Source organism: Talpa occidentalis, unplaced genomic scaffold (assembly GCF_014898055.3).
Source record: "Talpa occidentalis isolate TD23 unplaced genomic scaffold, MPIMG_talOcc4v2.1 talOcc4.6, whole genome shotgun sequence".
Taxonomy (NCBI): Eukaryota; Metazoa; Chordata; class Mammalia; order Eulipotyphla; family Talpidae; genus Talpa; species Talpa occidentalis.
In genome coordinates this window covers 49211445-49232955 of record NW_023604972.1, presented here as the reverse complement: position 1 = coordinate 49232955, position 21511 = coordinate 49211445, and the positions used below count along the sequence as shown (strand labels likewise).

Here is a 21511-nt window from a genome sequence, read left to right as displayed (position 1 = left end):
GTCTCTGGTGAATCCTCTCACCCTTCCGCACCTCTGGCCTATACCCCAGTTCTTGATGCATAAATAAATAAATCTTAAAAAGAAAAGATGATCATGTACATGGAGGGGTTGAAATAAAGTGGAACCAACTTATTTGTAATCGTGGACTCTTTCCTCAGCACCAAACTGTTACTTTATTGTTTCAAGTTTGCTAAAGTTAAGAATTTCTCAAAATTTTAAAAGACCTCTCATTCCAAGACCCAGGAGATCTGGGTTAGTAGCTTATTAGGCGCTTTCTTTTTGATTAATAAGTGCACATTTCTAGGTATTCAGGAGGAAAAAAAATCAGGTCATGTTTTCTATCTTTAAGGAGTTTGCAGTGACATTGGAAGATGAGTAAGACCAGTAAAATATATAGAGAACAATTAAGTTTTTAATTATAGCTTCCAACCAAGAAATAATCACACATATCTGGAAAGGCATTAAATCGAGAGTAAGTATCATGATTTGGATCCATGACCAAGGTATGTGTCTCCATACCTAGGGAAGTTTTAAAAGATCCGTCTGGGAGATGGTCTGAGGTTAGGTCAGTTGTGCTGAAGCTTTTGTATTGGTTCTCAAGCTCGTTTGTCTGTTTCTAATTGGTGGGCAGAGTCTTCATGGAGGCTGCAGTATGGGGGACTGCTGGCAAGATCCGTAGCTAGTCCCTTGTTTTTATTTATGATTGAGGTATCATTGGTCTGCAACACTGTATGACTTAGTGTTGTATGTCACCACACCACACCCAGCCCCAAAGCACCCATAGTCCTTTACCATAACTATTTCACTGCCTCCCCACTTTGTTCCCATCCCACCTCTCCTCCCTGTCTAGTAGCCTCATTTCTGCATCATATTTATAGGGCTTGTTTTGTTTTGCTTTAGTTTTGTCATAGGAGTAGAATATAGACCGAAGACATCTGTATTAAAGGTCCCCTTCCTGTTTACCTCCAGGACAACACAGTGTAGACAATATGTCTCCAGCCTGAAGTGAAAGATTCTTTGTGCATGCTTTGGCTTCCCTTGCTATACTCGCCCAGGTACAAAGTTTGTATAACAATGGGTTGCTTTGCCCACCTTCCACTATCATGGCTGTTACTGGTATTATCTAGTATTTCTGTGCACAGAATCTACTTTTTGCAAAATCTGTTTTCTCACTCCCCCCTCTACTCCCCATCAAGCATATCTATCTGCCTTATTAGTTCTGCTCTGAACAGAGCAACACACCTTCCAAATTCAAGTATTAGAAGAAAAAAGGAATAGTCTACTTGTGGCTTTTGTTGTGAGCGTCAGTAGTGCCAGGAGGCAGGTTTCATGGGCTTCTGTGCCAGCATACAGTGGGCTTGCAAACACTACATTTTGAAATGAATTGCATCAAATCTTTAATCAGTGTGATCTCACTAGCCGAGGTGAAAGGGATTCCCTAGAAATCTGAGCCTGTGAGACTGCCATTCTCCTTCAGGCCCTCTCAGCTAGTCTTACCTTACCTGCCCTTTTTATGGGCTGGTTTCATAACAAGAGCTCCTGCTTCAAGGATATTCTGGTTATCCCAAAATGTTCCTATATTTTAAGTGATTTTTTTTTTTTTTTTGGAGAGTTTGCTTCTATGATATCCAATTTCCTGTAGAGAAGTGGGTTTTCTGGCCTCCCATGTGTGATTAATTCAGAGCAAACACTTATCTGTTGTGATCTAAATGTGTATTTGTTTCCCCACTAGCCAACAAGACAATTACAAATGTTGTCTTGCCTGCAACTGCGGGCTTGGAAATGCAGTTGTCACAGTGAAAGCTGCAAAGCATATGAGTTCCAGGCTCTGGCCTGACACTTGACTAGCTGAATACATGCAGGAGCCAGAAAGTAGAAAAAAATTTATGAGAGATGATGAATGCTTTTTTTGCTCTACAGAGCTGGCAATGGCTTTGCTGTGGCTTTAATTTGGCTTGGGGTTACTCCTGAAAGAGTCCAAAATTACATGACTAACTTCCTTACATTATTATATGCCTGTGGGGTCTTTAAGAATATTAATAATGTGGGAGTGTGATGCTTTCTTCCTCCTGCTTCTGGGCCCTTGTTGACTCCAAAAGCTCTGAAAGGCCCAGCAACTGGTACAGACTGACTGTCTTGGTGCGAGTAGCTCATTCTGATTTAAGAACTGGGTAGGGCTGACGAAAACAAGAGCTCACTCAAGATGGAGCATCTCCTTTGCTGCCCCGAAGAAGGTGGAGCCTACGCCCATATATCCACATGTCTCTTGCCTGTCTGCTTCAAACCTGTTAGTCCCCTGTTGTCAAATGCTTAACTAAATACTTTTCTGCTTCTAGGACCAGGCCAAATAAAGTTCTGGAGACAGAGATAATAATGAAAATAGACTGATAACTGTGCCATCTTTGTTTTATAGCTGAAAAACATCACCTAGGTGGTGCCCTTCCTAGTGACAAGCCTGAGTATCTGTTGCTATCTTGAGTTGGTTCCTTAGGGAGCAGTTTTATGTCAGTTTCTTGTAACTGTCACTCTAATGTGCTGAAGGGAAGTTTTATTGTCATTTGCATATTCTGAAAGTATACTGAATTTTAAGAAATGTGTGCCTGAGAAATAATTAGTCTTGATATATTTAGGGATATGGATTTTTCCTTCCTGGTTGAAACAGCCAGGTCTGGCTGCTGCTCTAATCATTTATTTAGTATAGCTCTACGTGGATTTGGCCTATATACTTGAGATTTAAAGAAGTATGAGCCATGATTTCCCCACATAGTAACATGAGGTAGTCAGATATGTAAGTAAACACTTAGAAACTTGGGCCTCCCCTGATGGTGTAGGCAGTTGAGCGCCAGTTCGATCCTGGCCGGCTGGCGAGGGTCCCACATGGCATGGCAGACCTCTCCTGTCTCGCCCGCTGCTCCCTTCAGCAGTGTACTTTGTCTGTCTGCCTGTTCTGTTCCCTTCTCTGTCTCTGGTGAATCCTCTCACCCTCGTGCACATCTGGGCTGTACCCTGGTTCTTGTATAAATAAATAAATCTTTAAAAAAAAAGAATTTAGGAACTTGTGTACCAAGAGCTCTGGGAATAGAGAGGAGGGAGGAAGGAAAAGCCAACCAAGTTAATTTGGAGTACTTTCATAATAGGAATGATATTTGAACTCAGTAATTTGAAGTTTGGAGGATGGGGAAATATGGTGAGAATTACCTCAGAAAGGGTCTATTACTTAGCCCTTCTTCCTGGCTTCTGATATACTAGAGAACACTTGACTGCTCACATATTCGCCTTTCCTTGGTTATAAACAGTTTGAGGGCAGAAGATTTTGTTTTCCTGATTTCTATTTCTCATACCTGGCACTTAGTAGGTACTCATCTTGGGTTTGTTGAAGAATAATTGCATGATGGTTGAAGGGAAGGAAAGTTAGTTGTTATAGGTTGAAGGGAAGGAAAACATTGAAATGGAGAGATTGAAGATAACAGCACGATGGAAGATGAAGATAAGAGGGAATTCCAGAGGGTGAAAATTCATAGATCCTCCGGAATAGGGTTCAGCAACTTTCTGTGTAAAGGTCTCTGTTACTCAATGCTGCCACCATAGTATGAGAGTAGCCATATATACATTTCTTGTAGTAGGGTTAAGAACCCACCATTTTAGGGAGTGCAAACTGGTCCAACCACTATGGAGAGCTGTGTGGAGATTTCTGGACCTACTAAACATAGAGCTTCCATATGATCCAGCAATTCCACTCCTAGGTATTTACCCAAAGGACACAGAAACATCAATTCCAAAGAGCACCTGCACCCTTATGTTTATAGCAGCACTATTTACGATAGCTAAGCTTTGGAAACAGCCCAAATGCCCAAAAATAGATGACTGGATCAAGAAGATGTGGTACATATATACCATGGAATATTACTCAGCATTCAAAAAAGATAAACACATGCAATTTGCAGCAACATGGATGGCGCTGGAAGGGATCATGCTCAGCGAAATAAGCCAAAAAGAAAAAGAAAAATACCGGATGGTCTCACTCATAGCAGGAATCTAGAAAACTTAAATAAGGGGCCAGGAAAATGAATAACTATAAGAAAGTGAAAATCAAAATCAACAAAAAACTATGAACCAGAGACACTTTTTGGGGGGTGGGGGGTGGGAGGGGAGGGATTGGGGTCAGAATTGGGGGTTGCAATTGTATGGGGAATATAAAAATAAAATTTATTATTTAAAAAAAAAAAGAACCCACCATTTTATAAATCCAAAGTTCTCTTCCTACCTAAGAGATCTGGCATTTCCTTTTTTTTTTTTTTTAAATCTTAGACAAGAAGACATAAAGACCATATCCTGTCTCAGGGAATAGAACATTCCATCTACTCACCTTATCAAAGGATGCTATTAAGACGGTCTTAAGTGATCCCAATATTGTCTCTTCTTTGATAAACATAAATTACTTTGCCAAAACCAGACATAGCACTAACTGCCTATTTTACTACTGGTGTCTATTCTGATGTTCTCTCCAGAGAATTTAAACTTTATAATCAAAAACAATATAATAGTCACCCAGCTATACTTTCTGGCATGACTCTGTGATGCTCACTGTGGATTGATATGCTGGACCTCCCTCAAGCTCCCACTGGTTTGATCTCCACTAAAAGGGGGCCGGAATGTTGAAACCTTCTGAGAGTCCCTGAGAGATTCTTCCTAGGAGGCTACAAGTCAGAGACTTGTATAAAAGAAGCAAGAGGTGAGGTGTAAGACCTACCTTCTGGATTCATTGGCAGCCACAGGTCTCTCCCCATCCTGAGGAGAGGGGTTTGGTTTAATCACCACCTCCCTGGTGGGCTTGTGTTTCAACAAAGGCTACAGGATCTTTATAGTCACCACAGAGTCTGTTCCTCCCATTCCTCTAAAGATTGTGCTAAGCACCTCATATCTGCCAATAATTTTTTTTTTTGCTTGTCACAGCTCTAGTAATGTCTGTTGTCTGTAACTGACTGTAAAATGAGGCAGCATCCCACCAGGACTGCTAGCAGAGTTAGGAAGTCAAGAAAGAGATGGCTGAGTTTTGTGAGGCTTAACATTCAGCAGGGAAAAGGGGCCAGGATGAAAGTGTATGTTTCAATGGTAACACCAGGTGGAGATAGAGAGCAGGGAGGGCAGGGCTTCTTTCTGAAGGTCAGGAGTGCTTTCCCTGGGTGGAAACAGGTGAGGTGCACCTTGGCATTAATGAGGGAAACATACAAATATTTATGTGACAATCCTTCCATACTATTATTGGGTTAATATTTGAGTTGGGTCACATAGTACAGTCAAGCATGACTGAAAAATCAAATGAACCTCTTTTAGACACTTAGGAAATTTTGTGCGAATGATGCACAAAGAACAGTACAAGTTAGTTAGGTGATTTCCTAGGCAGTTGCTAGTTCACTCACAAGTGCATCAAGGAGCTGACAGAGCATGTCATGTCCCTTTGGGGTCACTTGCAAATGTGAAACCACAAATACTGATATCTTTATAGGTTAGTTGTGTGCTTGTCAAATTAATAGATTAAGTTGTAAGTATGCCAACCAAATCTTTGCTTTTTAAGTATTTCATGTGTTGATCACATTTTTGTCATTATTTAATGAATACCTGGTAACTGAATTATTCACTATATAAATATAACTGATAACCTTAGAGTTTAAGTTTAACCTTAGAGTTTATGTCTCATGCATCAAGCCCATTTAGCTGCTATCTTTTGCCTTGAGTATATCAGATTTCCCTCAAGGAATTGCATAGATAGGCAACTATTTTTATGGAATTTTGTGAGATAATTAGAAAATAGATATATTGCTACTATTCATCCCACTGGGTTCATATTTTAGTGATTTATCAAAGATCACAAACTGAAGACCGATGATGGTTGCACATGTATTTTCTTTGTATGACTTTTATAAAATATTTAAATTCATTGCTAACAGTAAAAAATCAAGAAATCTGATCAGAAAACCAAGGTTTGCCAATAACGTGGGTGCTCAGGCTGGTCTGAGCAGAGGAGGTGCTCCTCCAAAGGAAGGGACCTGTCAGGCCAACCCAAGACAGCCCCAGGCAGTCCCAGCCTGACTTCCTTCATTTACATTGCCTGCCTCCTCCTGTGGGCATGTTAGTTTATGGCCCTTGTAATAGCTTATGATTGAATAAATAAAAGTTGTCACCTAGTACTGGAATATGGGTTCCTCTGGAAAAAATATCATGATGTTAAGAATATTCAACCATGGGTCATAAAATTTGTGTTTTAATGTAGTCTTTCTTGTGAAAAAAATTATTTGGGTTTCTGGGTTGTGCTAAATGGATTTGGGAGATTCATCAAGTAATTCCTAAGCTACACTATTACCTTCTTTATCCAGCGGCCATGGAGTGCCTACTCTTGCTTAGTTGTTATTTTTGCAACTTGGTAAACATCTTTTGCAATCATAGTGTTTATTTGTCTGTCCCCTCTATGTAATCCTTCTTGAGTGCTCATTTGTTTCATGGTTTAGGAGTGTCTGTCTTTGCCATGTTTCTGGGGAAACTCTTTCTGCTCTATTTCCTTATTTTTCCTCCAGTGCATTGTTTTGTGCACTAATATCTGAATCATCTTTTTTCTCACTCTTTTAACTTTAAAAATGAGTCACTTAATGAAGTCCATGGCTGGAAAATGAACATAGATTTACAGTCATTATTTGATAAAACATACATTAGAAGCCAAAATAGCTATTTTGTGTGTTTGTGTGTGCACACGTGTGTGTAAATATAATTCCGTGAAATATGTGCATATATCTCTCACAGAATTAAATTTATTTACTTATTCAGTCATCACTTACCACCTAATGTGTGCCTGATGTTTCTAGATCCTAAGGGTATAGTGGTGAACCAGAGAGAATGACGCTCAGTCACCTTCTAGGTGGGAGACAGGCAAATATGTTATAATATTGATATCTTGTCAGGTAGTGACAGTGAAGGATGATGGTGGAAGCCGACAGAATTACATGAGTGCTATTCTAGATGGGCGACGTAAGTAAGGCCCCTCTGAAGAGGTAACATTTGAGCAGAGACCCCATGGAGCAAGGGGATGAGTGAAGTGGGTATTTGTTGGAAGATATATGGCTGTTGCAGCTGCTCTCACAAGAGGAAAGAATGCTTTTGTGTTTTTCTGGAACAGTCTGAAGGCCAATGTGGTTGGAATGGAGTATTTGAGGGTTAGGGTAGAAAAGGGTCCAGGTTTAGGATAAGTAAACTTTGTAGGTGATGACAAGGAATTTAGGTTTTGCTTTAAGTGTGATGGAAAACCATGTAAGGAAGCTTTGTTGGTTCTGTTTTAAGGTATGAGACCCTTGAGCATCTATCTATAAGCAGAGAATAGGAGTTGGCCATGGTGAATGTCTAACGGGTAATGACTTTCTTCACAGACTCAAGTTCAGTTCAGGTTCCAAAAGACTGAGGTGTCACACAGAACTAGATATAATGGTGGGAAGTCATTACTGTTGGCCTGGCAGTGCCCCCAAGTTCTTTCCTTCTTCCTGCCCCTCCTGCTAGTGCAGGGTATTCCCTGCAGAGGGTAGCATGATGCAGAAATAGTCCATGCAGGCTTGTCATACATTCGTCATTTTGTGGTGTACCTGTGTTGGTGTTTGAGTCTTTTGAGAGAACATAGATTCAGGAACAGTTTACATACTTTTGCATGTGATCTCACCAATATGAATTTCTAAATGCTCACTAAGGACACATCTGCATTTACTGGAAGTGATGGTAGAAGCCCTGGCTCTGCGGCAGTTTTCAGTTCAAAATCCTCCAGGTGCCCATTTGGATGGATATGCATTTAGTCAGGTGCATGTATTAGAAGGGATAATTTTGATAGACAAACTAATTGGTGATGCCCCATTGACCAAATGACAAAAGCACTCACTTTCCAATACTTCAAGGCACTTCAGTAATTACTTAACTGTTTGGAACTATCATTCTCATGTTAATGACCATATTACTTTCCCTCCTGTAATCCCTTGTCAGAAGGACACTGATTTACCTGTTTTTCTAGCAGAGTGTGGTCTTCCCACTGAGTTCTAACTAAAGCCTACTGACAGTGTTCGTCTCGTTGAAATTCCATTTTCATCTTAAACTAGAAAATTTATGATAGCATTGCTTTGTTCTTATATTCTCTTTGGCATGATTTTAAATCCAAGTCATACTGCAGCATAACTCAAAATGTTACCTCATCTCCTACTCTCTGCCCCTGGCTTATGATTCTCTAAGACCTCCTACTTCTCTTGTCTCCAGTCTGTTCTCAAACTTGCCTGCTCTGCCTTGAAGAGTCTTTCCAAACACACCTACACAGCCCTGTTCCTCACTTCCTTAAGATTTCTGCATTAATATCAGCCTACTATGGAGGTCTTTCCTATCCACATTATTGTCCAATAAATACCTCACCAGGGCACTTGCCTCTTGTTATGCATTACTTTTTCTCTATAGCATCAAAGCTCTATGACCCTCAAAATAAGGGGATTGCAATTGTATGGGGAATATAAAAATAAAATTTATTTTAAAAATAAAAAAAGCTCTATGACCTGCTGTTCATTTACTTCGTTACTTGTTTATTCCCTTCCTCCCTAGAGCACATGCTCTGTCAGAGGAAGGACTTTGTTTTGAACACTGGTGTGCCCTATCTTCCTAGAACAGTGTGGTACATGGGGGTGTCTGTCACTCAGTTTTGAAAAATGGACTATGATGGTTAATGGCTGGTTAAGTCAAGTTCATATTGTAGGCCCCCATTTGCTGCATATTCTCATCACTGGAGATACTTTCTATAGAGATATCAAAAGCTCCAAATAAGTGATCCTTCTAGGGATTTGTACAGGTCAATTTGCTTTGTATTTTGGGCTGCTTTCTTTTAAGGAAGAGAAGTTTTCAAGTGTGACTAACAGACTATCTTGCAGTAGGTCTCTGATTCCTGATTCCTCAGAGTTTGCTCTGCTGACCAGAGAGTTGCTATCAACCCAAGCTTGTTAAAAATGCAGGATCTCAAGGCCCACTCAACCTGCTTAATCAGAATCTGTATTTAATGCAGGTGATTTCTGTGCATATGTAAGTTTGAGAAGTACAGTTCTAAATCACTTGACTTTGACCTAGAAATCAGAAAAGATCAGAAGAGCCTGGTCATTTAATTTGGTTTTTGAAATCATTAGTGGAGGGGTCATTTAAAATAATTTGTTCTTTTTTTTTTTTCCTTTTAAAGTCAAAAACAGGTATGGATTTTGAATTGGTCACTTAGTTTCTCTTCTTAGTGATTAGAAATCACTAATTTGTGTTCTATGGGGAGACAGTTGATCTATATGTATTTATGTGTGTGTGTCTGGGTGTGCCCCCTAAGCCCAAGTCAGAACAGATCTGGGGATATATTCAGTTCTATCAATACTTTTTCCTCTTAGCTTGTTTTTCTAAAATTTTTTTATAAAGATGTTTATAACATAGGTGTAGGGTAAGTGTAAAATTATCAGACTTTCCTGCCCTCCTGCCATTAGTGTGAATCATTGATCCCTGGGGACACGCACGCACGTGCGCACATGCATGCACGTGCATGCCTGATGGCAGACACCTGGAGTAGGATGTGGGCCTGCATCGGTGGGGGCACCTGGGCTGAGACTGGGCTTATAAGGGTGGCATCATGGGGATGGCAGCAGAACGAGCAACAGAACAAGAGCAGAACCAGCAGAGTAGCAAAGGAAAAGCAGAGGCCATGAGAGAATGCCAGAGAGCCCAGAAAGAGTGAAGACTCATGTGGGGGGGTGTGGTTTCAGGTATGCATCATTATAAATTAAAATCTTTATATATTACCTTATGTTTACTACTAAATCTAATTCTATCCTTTGCCATGTAATTGGCCCCCTTTCCCCAAATTACCACCTTTTTCCTCCTTCCCTTATGATATTCACTTCCTACTTTTATCCTCCTAATGATCTGTAGAATTCGATTTTTTTAAATTTATTTTTATTTATGCGTGCATGCAAGAACTGGAGTGTAGGCCAGAGGTGTGGGCATGGAGGGATGAGAGGATTCACCAGAGACAGAGTGGGAGCAGAACAGATGGATCTACTGAAATGCACTGCAGAGGGGAGCAGCGGGCCAGAAGGAGAGGTCTGCTGTGCCATGTGGGTTAGTTCCCTGGCCAGGGAATGAACTTGTGCTGCAGTGGTTGGCAATAGCTTGATAAGGCTGAGACTTAACCCCTTGTACCACCAGGGAGACCTTGATCTGTAGAGTTCTAGATGGAGAAATTGACTTACTGAGAAAAATGGTGACGACATTGAAAGAGTCCAGTGTCCTGGTCTGCAGAAAGAATTCCAATGAATGCATTAGACTGAAAAAATTAATTATTTGAGCTTTCATCTTTCTGGTACCATCTATGCATCATTTCATATCATAAATTTATATGATCCTAATAATAGCTTGATAAGATCAAAGTGAGGCTGTTGTACCCTTTTATAGTACTGGAAACCGAGGCCAGAAGTGGTCAGTACTTCGTTAAGTCATGCAGTTCTAAGTGAAGGAGCTCACATTCCAGCTCAAAGAGTCTGATCTTGGGGTCTGAGTTTCTCACTATTTCTAAGGAAGACTCTTACAAGCTTACTAGTCTCTATTAGAGAAAAATACAGATTAAATGTTGGTGAAAGGCAATTGTAAGCACTTTGATGGGTCTCATTTGAAAGGGAAAAATATGAAACACTGAATTTTGAGCTGTGTGATCAAGCTTTATTTTTTCTTTAGAGGCTCATATTTAAACCTTTTGTTATGCAAAGCTGATAATGTGATTTTCTAATGCAAGAACTGTCTGGAGTGATGAACAAGTTGTATGTATTATTCAGTGTAACTACTGACAAGTAGAATAACTTGAGGTTGGTGAAACTGCACTCAAGCCACCTTCAGGCCATTGTTAGCAGGCAAAGGCAACCCGTAAGTGGCAATTCCAGGATGGCTTGGTGAGGGGAAGAAGAGGAGAGAGTGAGAAGGAACCCAGATGTGTGCTTAACACCTGCCTACCAGGCCTGTGTGGGTGTCTTACATACATTATCTTATTTAATCTCCACAACACACCAGTCAGGAAGTATCATTTTTTTTTTTTTTTCCATTTTACAAAAGAGAAAAACCAAGGTTTGCAGTGGTTCGCATCTGGCTCTGAGTCTTAAAACTTTATGCTAACTGATGGAGGTAGGAGTAAGACCAGGTTTACTTGATCTCAAAGCTTGTACTCTTTCTAAATTAGCTTTTTGGAACAAAACTGGGAGTAGCATATGGTGATATGTTTAAAATATTAGAAGTATGGATTTAAGGTCAATGTTTTTAATTTAAAAATAGGTATTTCCCCATATTAATTGAAATGCTATTTTTACTGCTTCCCAGTGCAAATTAGTTAACAATAGTAATATAAGTAAATAAAAAAAAATGTTGCCAAAGATATCATGGATTGTCTACCTAAAAATAAGAGAAATGAAAAATTGGTTTATCTCTAGGCAGACACATTATTTGTGCATCCCCAGTCCTGGTAAATTACCTATTCACTTTATTTGAGGGAAAGCTTGGTTTTACTTGAAGGTAGTTGAAACTATAAATACACACATCTGTTTTCAGCCACCTTCTTAACATTGCACTCCATAGTGGGTGTGCAATGATCTGTGCTGTAAACATACTCAGCAGGAACCCCCCAAGTCTTCATTCGAGGGTATTACTTTTTGGATGCATTTGCCCTAAAGTTGGCAAATTCTCTGAATTAAAAACCCATGCTGGTTTTACCTATCCTTGTTCTCAGCATCTCCCAAGACACAAACAATTTTAATTCAAACAGGTCAGCCCAGCTGTCCTGATTAGACAGAATTTCATGACATATTTCCAGTCATGTTGAAGGCAAAGTCTGTGAAGGAGAGGAAAGAACCTCTTTTTACTAAAAATGCAAAGTATTTTTCATTTTCCTAAATGAAGGCAGTGAAAGCCTGCTAGCTCTCTGCATTTTGTCAAGTGACCTTTTTAGCTTTTAATGAGGCAGCAACCCCAGGAATTTCTAGGGAATCAGCATATTTCCCCCATTCTCAGCTTAAGTGGTTTTTCCCCTTTTAAAGTAAAGGACTTCCTGAAAGTTTTCAAAGGACCCATTCTTATACTACACTCTCTCGTGCCCTTTCTTATATAGGGATCTTAAGTTTAAAATTTGGGGAGGCATTTCTGAAAGTAGCATTATCCAAACTTGCAGAGTGATCATTGCAATTTGAATAATCCTGGCACATTTAGGTGCAGAATGAAAAGGGAGGCCCATCATGTTGCCAGAGCCTCTGCCCAGCTTGGGCTTCTTAAAATCCTCCCAGTTTTTCTCTGCTGACAATATTTTTCATCTTCCTGAGGCAGCCAGCAAAGTTCTGATGTAAAAGGATTTGTCATTTTGATTCTAGTCGAAATGAAGCATTTTGTACAGTACATGAAAAAATATAGAAGTCTTTTCAGTGGATGAACAGCCTATTATCCATAGCAAAACTACCATGTTTTATGTCTGAGAATTACTGATTACGGTGACAATCCTGGCGGGAAGCTGCTAAGCAGCTGCTGAATTGTCATGACTTGGAAATGCACAGAAGTTTTATATTTTTAAAGCATTTTCAGTTTGTGCTATGGTCTCCATATTCTAAAGTACAAATGAGCTTTTTAGTTAGAAATCCTGAGAGTCAAAGACAGCTATATAAATGAAGGAGATGTCTCCTGACTGCCCAGTAAGTTCTGGAGTTGGCGGGAAATGATAGATAACTGGCTCATTCCACTAGGGACAAAGCCTGCCCCTTTCAAATCTGTTTACTTTTGTAGGATGATCCATCAGCATTTCCCAGCTGCACCTGTGATGACCAATTTGCGAGGAAGATCAGTACCTTTCATGACTAATGTGTCTTGATTTTGGCAAGAACACAAAACTATCTTTTAAGGAGTCTCACTACAGCTTCAGTATTCCGACATCATGACCACCAAGGTTTGATGAGTTTGCCTTTTCTGCTTTTTGGGTACAAAAACCCTGATTCCAGGAGGGGGAGACAAGAAAAATTGAAATCATAGAAAGGGTTGTCTAATATTTTGAGACATATCATAATCCGAATGAGATTAAGCACTTCTTACTCTGGGCTTATGCCCACTTGGGCCTGAAGTGGCAAAAGCTGGACCTTAGAGGGGTCTACATGTGGCTTAATGTTCTGCTTTCACCTTCTTTAACTTATTAATAATTTTTTTGAGCCAGGAATCCTTCATGCTTATTTTTCACTAAACCCTACAAACTCCATTACCAGTTCTGCTTATAATTTACTCTTAAAAAATTGGTGAAGTAGGGATTTTGGGCAAATAGCCCCATTTCTTATTTATTACCATTGAGAACACTTTCCCTTTTGACTTTGTCCTGCTTTTCTCCTTCTGTTTCTTCCAGACAAAGAGGAAATTTGTGTGTAATTTGTGTATAATGAACTGAGGTTGTTCCTCATTTGTGTAACTGTGTACAGTAAACCAAAGTATGTTCCTTGCTACAGAGCTTCATGTCTTTGAAACTTAGTTTAATTATTTGTAAAATGGGAGTAATAATAGCACCTAACAAATAGGATGGTTGTGACGATTAAATTAGATAATACTCACAAATTATCTTGTATGGTGCTGGTAAGGATAAGCTTCAGTAATAAAAGCTATCATTTTTTTAAAAGATTTATTTATGCATACAAGAACTGGGGTACAGGCCAGAAGTGTGTGGGGGCGGTGAGAGGATTCACCAGGGACAGAGTGGGGAACAGAACAGGCAGATTGATTGAAATACGCTGCTGAGGGAAGCAGTGGGCGAGCTAGGAAAGGCCTGCTGTGCCATGTGGGTAGCTCCCTGGACAGGGATCGAACTCATGCTACAGTGACTGTCAACAGCTGCATAGGTTGTGTCTTAACCCCTTGCGCCACCAAGGAGGCCCAAAGCTATCGTGTTTTTTTATTCACTTACTGATTTTCTCTGACACTTTATGATGAAAAGTTTCAAACGCACAGAAAAGTTAAAAAAAAATTTACAGTGGAGGTCCGCATCCATGCTCTAGATACTTCCATTAATATTTTACTTTTTATTTTACTTTATCATGTATCTACCACATAACTCTTTCTTTAGTCATCTAACAATCTTATTTTTGTGATGCATTTCAAAGAAAGTTACAGACATGAGTATAATTCCCCTAAATATTTCAGCAAGTAAGTCATTAACTAGAGTTCATATTTGTTTATATTTTTTTCTGATGAGGTTATATGAATGAAAACTCAAACCTTAAGTGTGTAATCACTGAGTTTTTACAAATGCTTGTAAGTGTTTAACCTAAAACCCTACTAAGTTACAGAATTTTATCACTACCCTCAGGTCCCTTCCCTGTCAATGCTTGCTCCCATCCTTGCCCCCAGAGACATCACTGCTTTTTTGTTTTGTTTCATCTTTTATTAGTTTTGTCTTGTCTATAACGTTGTATAAATCTAACCATATAATCCAAACTCTTGTATAAGACTTCTGGCACTCATCATAATGTTTTTGAGATTCCTCAATGTTTGTGTTTATTTGTGTTTCCTGCTGAGAACTATTCTATGACTACATCATAGTTTGTATTTTCATTCTCCTATCAATGGATATCTCGGCTGTTTTCAAGTTTTGGCTAATATGAATAAGGCTGCTATAAATAATCCTGTAGAAATCTTTTTTTGTGAAATTACTAGGTCAGAGGCTCAGTATGTATTTATTTTTATAAGAAACTGTTGTAAATTCTCTCAAAATGATTGTAGCCAGTGGTGTGCTGGGAAATGTTTATCAACTGACTCTCCAAAAAAGAAAAAAGGAGGGGGTATGGATGAGAGGAAGAAGAAACAGAAGGAGAGGGAGGATGAGAAAAGGGAGAAGGGAAAGGAAAAAGTATAAATTGATATTTATACCAATTTGATGGTGTAAATACTCCCCCACGGCCAATTTCAAGCTAGTAGTATGAGGTCATTGAGAGCTTAGATGGGCTGAGATGTTGGCTCTAGAGGGTCAGTGCTAGATAACTCCTGCCTTCTTCAGGTTGTGCTTTCTTATAGCTCCACCTTTTAATCTATTTGAGAGTTTCAGTTGCTCCACATACCTGATATTTGGTGGTGTCAGTCTTTTTAGTTTTAGCCATCTTGGTGGATATTCATGGTATTTCATTGGGGTTTTAAATTTGTACTTCTTTAATGAGAATGCACATATGCTTATTGACCACTCATATAACTTCTTTAATGAAGGATTTTGTCAAAATCTTTTCAATGTTTTACTGGGAAAATCCACCTAAGAAACATTTGTCTACTCCCAAGTTGAAGATATCTCTTTATTTTCTTTTTGCAACCTTATTACAAATAACTTTTATGATTAGTGTGTAAGCAATTTCAAATCAATTTTTGTATTTGGTGTGAAGTAGAGGTATAAGTTCATCTTTTTACATGTGGATATCCAATTATTATGGCTACTTTGTTGTAAGTTAAGGATTATTCTGATTTATTCTCTCTCCATTCTATTATGTTGATATGTTGGTTAATTATGATGCCAGTAACACATTATCATCTATGCTACATCTTAATAGTGTTGAAGTCAGGTAGTGTAATTCTGCTAATTTTAATCTTTTTCAAGATTGCTTTGGGTATTCTAGATCCAATGCATACAATTTGCCATATTTTACAGTTTATATATTTTGATTTTAGAAAAAATGAGTTTTTACTATCATCTGTCTACTTTATAAATTGAAGTTTACTTTTTAGCATTTAGCATATTATGAATACTTTATAAATGCTAAGGACCCAGTAAGCAATTCTCTAACACTACAGATATTTGTCACTGTTAATTTCTTTCATGCAAAGAGTAACAGGTTTGATTGATAAGTGCCATATGACTAGGTGGGTAAAGGATAAGGTTTTCTAACCTTAGAGAGTGAATTTCATTAGATCACGTTTGCCTAAGACAGTTAAAAGAAGTATGCTAGATTTTCTATTGATCTGCAATCAGATGAAAGTTTCAGGCTATTTCTGAAAAATAAACATGGGCCAATAATCATTGGCTATTTTCAATGACTTTTTTTTTTGCAATATGTAACTAGTATTATAGATTGAAAAGAGTTTTAGTGGAATTCCAAATGGCATTCTAATTCCAACCAGTAGCCCTAGTTCATGTTGGCAGCCTCTCTGAAAAAAAGTTAAAGAAGTCAAATAGCTATGCTCCCCTTCCTGTCACATTCTGAAACACTTGAGAAATACATAGAGAAGTCAGATGAAAATCAAACATTGACTTCAATGCTGGCGACTTTGGTTTAGAATCATGTGGTCAAAGCCGGCCTTCCTGTTTCTGATCTCTTGGGTAGAATCCACTGCTCAGAGGCAGGCTGTACAGCTGGAGAGCTGGAGTTGTCCTCATCCTCACAAGGACAGGATCTGCCCTGAGAGCATTCCCACAGGGGAAGGGCAGAAATGGGCAATATAATGAATGTAATTCATGTATAGGCAGCCCTGAAAGGGTGAATGTCTAGAGAGAGGTATGGTTAAACGTGAGCGTTAAGTTCCTTATTAGTCCATGGGGAAGAGCATAGAAGGGTGAGAACAGAAGGTAAGGCAGAAGGTCCCATCCTAAAATGAGATAGAGAGGGAGAGGAGACAATGGCAGGGATGTTGAAGGAAGCATATTTGCTGTTCCTTTCAGTTGTAGGGAAGTCATTTCTTCTCAAGGTATCCTACTTTTTTAAACATCTCTTATGATACATTTCTTAAGTTGAGTTTGCTTCTTTAAAGTTCTACCTTTCAGCCTAGATCTATTCCTGGTATTTATGGATAAATCAATATATTGTTTCAGCAGACTTGATGTACTTGAGCATGCTTGTTATTTTCTTTATTCCTTGTTCTACACTTCACAGTCCTTAGCTTTCTCAGATTCTGAAATGTACACCATATATTTTCACTTACCCACCAGCCATTCCCTCATCCCTTATTCTTTTTCTGCTAATAACTCTACAGTTTTTCTTTAGGGACCACTGTCTTTCCTGACTGGGCTATTTAATTAGGTGGAATCGAACACGGCCTCTCTCTATGCCCCTTGCCCATAGGTCTAGGAGTGAGTAATTGATCCCATGGCCAGTCCATGGATTCAAAATCATTAAAGTCAAGTACTCAGAGAACTTGGACTCCATTCCTAGAATATTTATCATCTGGTATATTGCAACATCAAATAATTATGGGTACACCAAATATTTTATTGATGCAAAGTTTAGCATGTGATCATTTTTCAGGAAGAATTAGACAGTAGCTAAATATTTCTTCAGTCCCATCGACTTGCTATCATTAGAGTGACCTCAAGAATGGCCAGTGAGACCGCCCTTTACTGATTTTATCTGGATGCTCTGCCCCTTGATTGCACACAGATTACTATGAATATGCAGCTGCCCCTTCTGCTCGGTGAGACTTGCCTCGGTAAAGCTGAACTGTTCTACTCTATAAAATAAAACAAAGTAATCTATACTTCCCTTTGGATTCTTATAATGTACAATGAATGATGAAGTTTTTATTTTGCCTTCCTTATTTTCCATAATTAAGAAGGAAATTTATTTAGTGAACTGTACTGGCTATTTAGCTTTTCTGCATTACCCAAGGTAATTGTTAGTCAGAGTCAGTTCTTTATTGCCTGCATTTAAAGGTTTATTTTTCTTTTGTTGTAGTTTCTTGGCTTTGCTCCTGGCATAGCTGACAAATTAATAGGTGTTAGGTACTAAAAGTATTTGCAATTAAAACAAAGTGGTAATAAAGGTCACCTGCTTCAAGAAAGATTTCTTTCTCAAAAAAACCTGTTTAAATCATTGCACATTGTGTATGTTTTTTAGCTTGCTGCAACTTCTTTGCCACAATCGGGCCTTAAATATTTTTCTGCTAATTTAGAATGGATAATAATTGCAAATGTTAATCTTTAGCCTTACTGCAGTTCCTTGATTGTTGTTAATGTATTTTGAACTAGACCTCTCTGATAAAAAGACAGAAATGACATCTATATTGGCCCTCACCCCACGAATTTATTTAACAAATATTAATTTAATACTTTCATGTGCTCACAGTTGGGGATGGAAAGCTGTTAGGCCATGGACTGTCCCCACAAAGTGTCCAGTCCAGTATAGAGAGCTAGAGTTAGTTTGCTAAGTGATGTGATTAGCTCAACAACAAAGGAATGTTGGCAGTTACAGGAGAGACTGATTAATCTCATCTTGGAAGGTAGAATGAGTAGTCTTAAGGCAAGAGATGTGTGTTAAGGAATCAGCTGGAGTTCTCAGAAAGTGGGAGAAGAGCATGTCAGTTGGAGAGGGGAGCCAATGCAAAGCAAGGCAGTGTCAAACAATCCTGCTCATTTGGGAAAGAACAAGTAATTTGATGTTTCTAGAATATAAGGTTTGAAATAGTAGATCTGGAAGTGTAAGTGAGGGATTATGTTATCAAAGAACTGGTTTTAAATTTTTTCTTTTGGGGGTAAGATAACTTTTAGAGCAGGGAAATAACACAATATATTTGATAAGCTCACTCAAGAAGCAATACATTAGTAGATATTACTTGCTAATTTTAATGGGGCATGTAGTCAGTAGCCAACGATTTATGATAATATGGGTCTAGGAAAGCATAAATAATTGAAATGTTTTGAGGAAAGTTATTTGACAAAATAAATAAAAAATAGATACCAGGCTGGGTCCCATTCCACTGTCATTAAGTAACTGTAATTTTGAGATTGTCATTTAACTTCTTAGGCCTTGATTTTCTTTTTTTTTTTTCCTTTATCTGACCAATGAGGCAGTTGAACAAATTTTTAGAAGTCCCCTCCTATGCTAGTATTTTATGGATGTCACCCAGTGAATTTAGTTCAGTTCAATACCATACCTTTTAAGAGAGCTTAGGTGGCAAATGAGGTTGAATGTCTCCTGCTTTGTATACCAACAAAGGATAGGGCATGTCATATTCCTTAGGTAGCTTAACTTTTATTTAGCAGATAATTGCTAGGCTCTTTTAAGACATTGTGCTTTGATAAATCTGAAAATTCATATCCTGAGTTCCAGGTCAAAGTTGAAAACTGAGAAGATGAAGGCAGAAATCAGGTTGTACTTAACTTTGTATCTCCACCATGCTGTGGTGTGTTATCTTTCTAAAGAAGTAACATCTTTTGGGCTCTTGACTTTCTCCATGCTCATCATATTTTTCATGCACTTTTTCTATTTCTTCTCAGGTTAAGGAATTCGTTTATATTCATCTTAAAGATTGTAGATTCAACAGAAGAAGCAATGAAATCGCTGTTCTATGTTACTGGAATGGGTTAAAATCTTTTTCAGATGATGATTTTCATCCATACTCAAAATAATATGGTGTCATTTTAGTTCCTAAGTAATGGAGTTGGCCAATGCATGTGACCTTAGGGAATAAAAAACTCGGATATATTTTATTCTTTACCTTAGAGTTTGTTATAATCTACTTCACTGGCGTATGGATTATAATGTATCAGATTGAGTCTTTGCACATTTATGGTACTAAAGCTGATGTATTATACTTAACTTTTGATGTACTACTTCTGCCTTTCATTACCAATGTGAAAGGAAAATGATCTACTGTATGAAGGAAATCTTTTAATAGAAGAGTCATGTAAGATGCTTAAAAACCACTTCTAAATGACCATAGTGATAAAAATAGTTACACCATCTTTATAGCATTTACATTTTTTGAGTATGTGGTTAATTTAGTTTTCTGTAAGTTAGCCCTTTAAGTACCCTAAAAAAATAGCATTGTGAAATTCACATTCAGTACACTCACTGTTCATTCTGAAGAAATGAAGACAACCACAGCTTCCATCCCTATCTTTATGCATCTTTGTTTAGTTTGCAAATTATTTGCATAATTTAATGTCAAAATAAACAGAGTCTTCTTCAGTCTTTCCAAGTTTCTCACCGGCGTGTTTTAGTCCTTACTTTTTCCTATAAATAGCATAAGCTGTGTTTCTTGATTGCATTTACTTTGAATTTCAAGGATAAACTACCTATTGTAGAAGTCCTATCTTGACTTTGCTTAATAATATTCTTTCATATCTTTGAATTGTTGACTATTTTATACATGAGATACTGAAATGAGAAAATCAGAAAGGCTAAATTTTTCTGCCATAGCAATTAAAAAATGTTCATACTAATGTGTTTTGGTATAATATTTCTGATAATAAGACTTATAATTTTGCAACTCAATGCATTTTTCCAAACGCATACGCTAAATGCATGCACCTTTAGTGCTGTCACTACCTGGTTAAGATATAGAATATTATACTCCAAAAAATTTCTATCTGACATTTTTATTTAATTCCCCTAGAAGCAGTTATTTTTCTTTTTAAAATCAACTTTATTAAAGTATCAGTTATACATAATACCATGTATACACTTTAAGTATTTATTTTGGTATATATTTTAAGTTTGATTTTAAAAGTGTATTTTTTCTAATTTATATACCCATTTAATCATTACTATAAATGAGAAATTAAAATTTTTACCACCTCAACAATACCATGTACCACTTTCCAATCAAGTTCCCCTGCTCCTCACCCCTCTCCAGCTCCAGGTAACTATTAATATGTTTTCTGTCACTATAGATTACATTTCTCATATTTAGAGTTATATTTTTCTCTTTATACTTTTGAAAAATTGAATAGCATCACGTTATAACATTTTGTAAGTTTCAGGTGTGTATCACTAAAAACCTACATGTGTATATACTAACTTGAATTCTCTGCTTAAAAAGTCCAATTCTATCCTTCACCATGCAATTGGCCCCTTCTACCTGATTTACTCCCCCGCTTCAGTCCCCTTCCTTTCTGACAACCATTAATTGTCAGAGGGTTCCCCTTGTGACAACTACTAATTGGTTTTATGGTCCAAAAGTTTATTTAGTTCACCTATTGTGTGTGTGTGTGTGTGTTTAAATATACCACATATGAGCGAACGCATATCATGTTTGTGTTTAGTCTTTTTATCTGTGCATGTTTCAGTGATCAGTTGTTTTTGGACTGACTGGTTTCCTCATTATCCTAGGTTTTCTGGTACATGTCTGTTGATTGAAGTATATTACATGAAGACATGTGTGATTGGCTTCATTCGTGTGGAAGAGAACTAAATGGCTTCCATTTAGAGAAAATATGTACAGTATCTTAACAGTATGAGGTAGTAGAATATGACAGTTAACAACATGGGCACAGATTCTCAACTGCTTGTATCAATTTCAGTTCTATCATTTATTGGTTATAAATTGGGCAATTATTTAAGCTATGTGTGCCTCAATAAAAATAACAAATGGCCTTATAGAATTTGTTGGGAAAACTAAATGAGTTAATTCATTTTAAAAGCTTAGATCAAAGTGTTAGAAAATGTTAGCTATTACCATTATTCAAGATGCTGCTCATTCCTTTTCAAATTTAATACGAGAA

General features: G+C 37.9%; 1 protein-coding gene across 9 annotated transcripts in view; it reads left to right on the top strand.

The window, feature by feature from the left end:
* RASGEF1B (RasGEF domain family member 1B) overlaps window positions 1–21511 on the top strand; it is a 559061-nt gene that overhangs the window by 142937 nt on the left and 394613 nt on the right. For 2 of the 9 annotated variants that reach the window (XM_054688371.1, XM_054688372.1), the window contains one exon: window positions 12844–13003. The exons of the other annotated variants lie outside the window; for them this stretch is intronic. In XM_054688371.1, the coding sequence (XP_054544346.1) occupies window positions 12992–13003 (12 nt within the window). In that variant the 5' untranslated portion in view covers window positions 12844–12991. The remainder of the gene's footprint in view (window positions 1–12843; window positions 13004–21511) is intronic. 9 annotated transcript variants of the gene reach the window in all.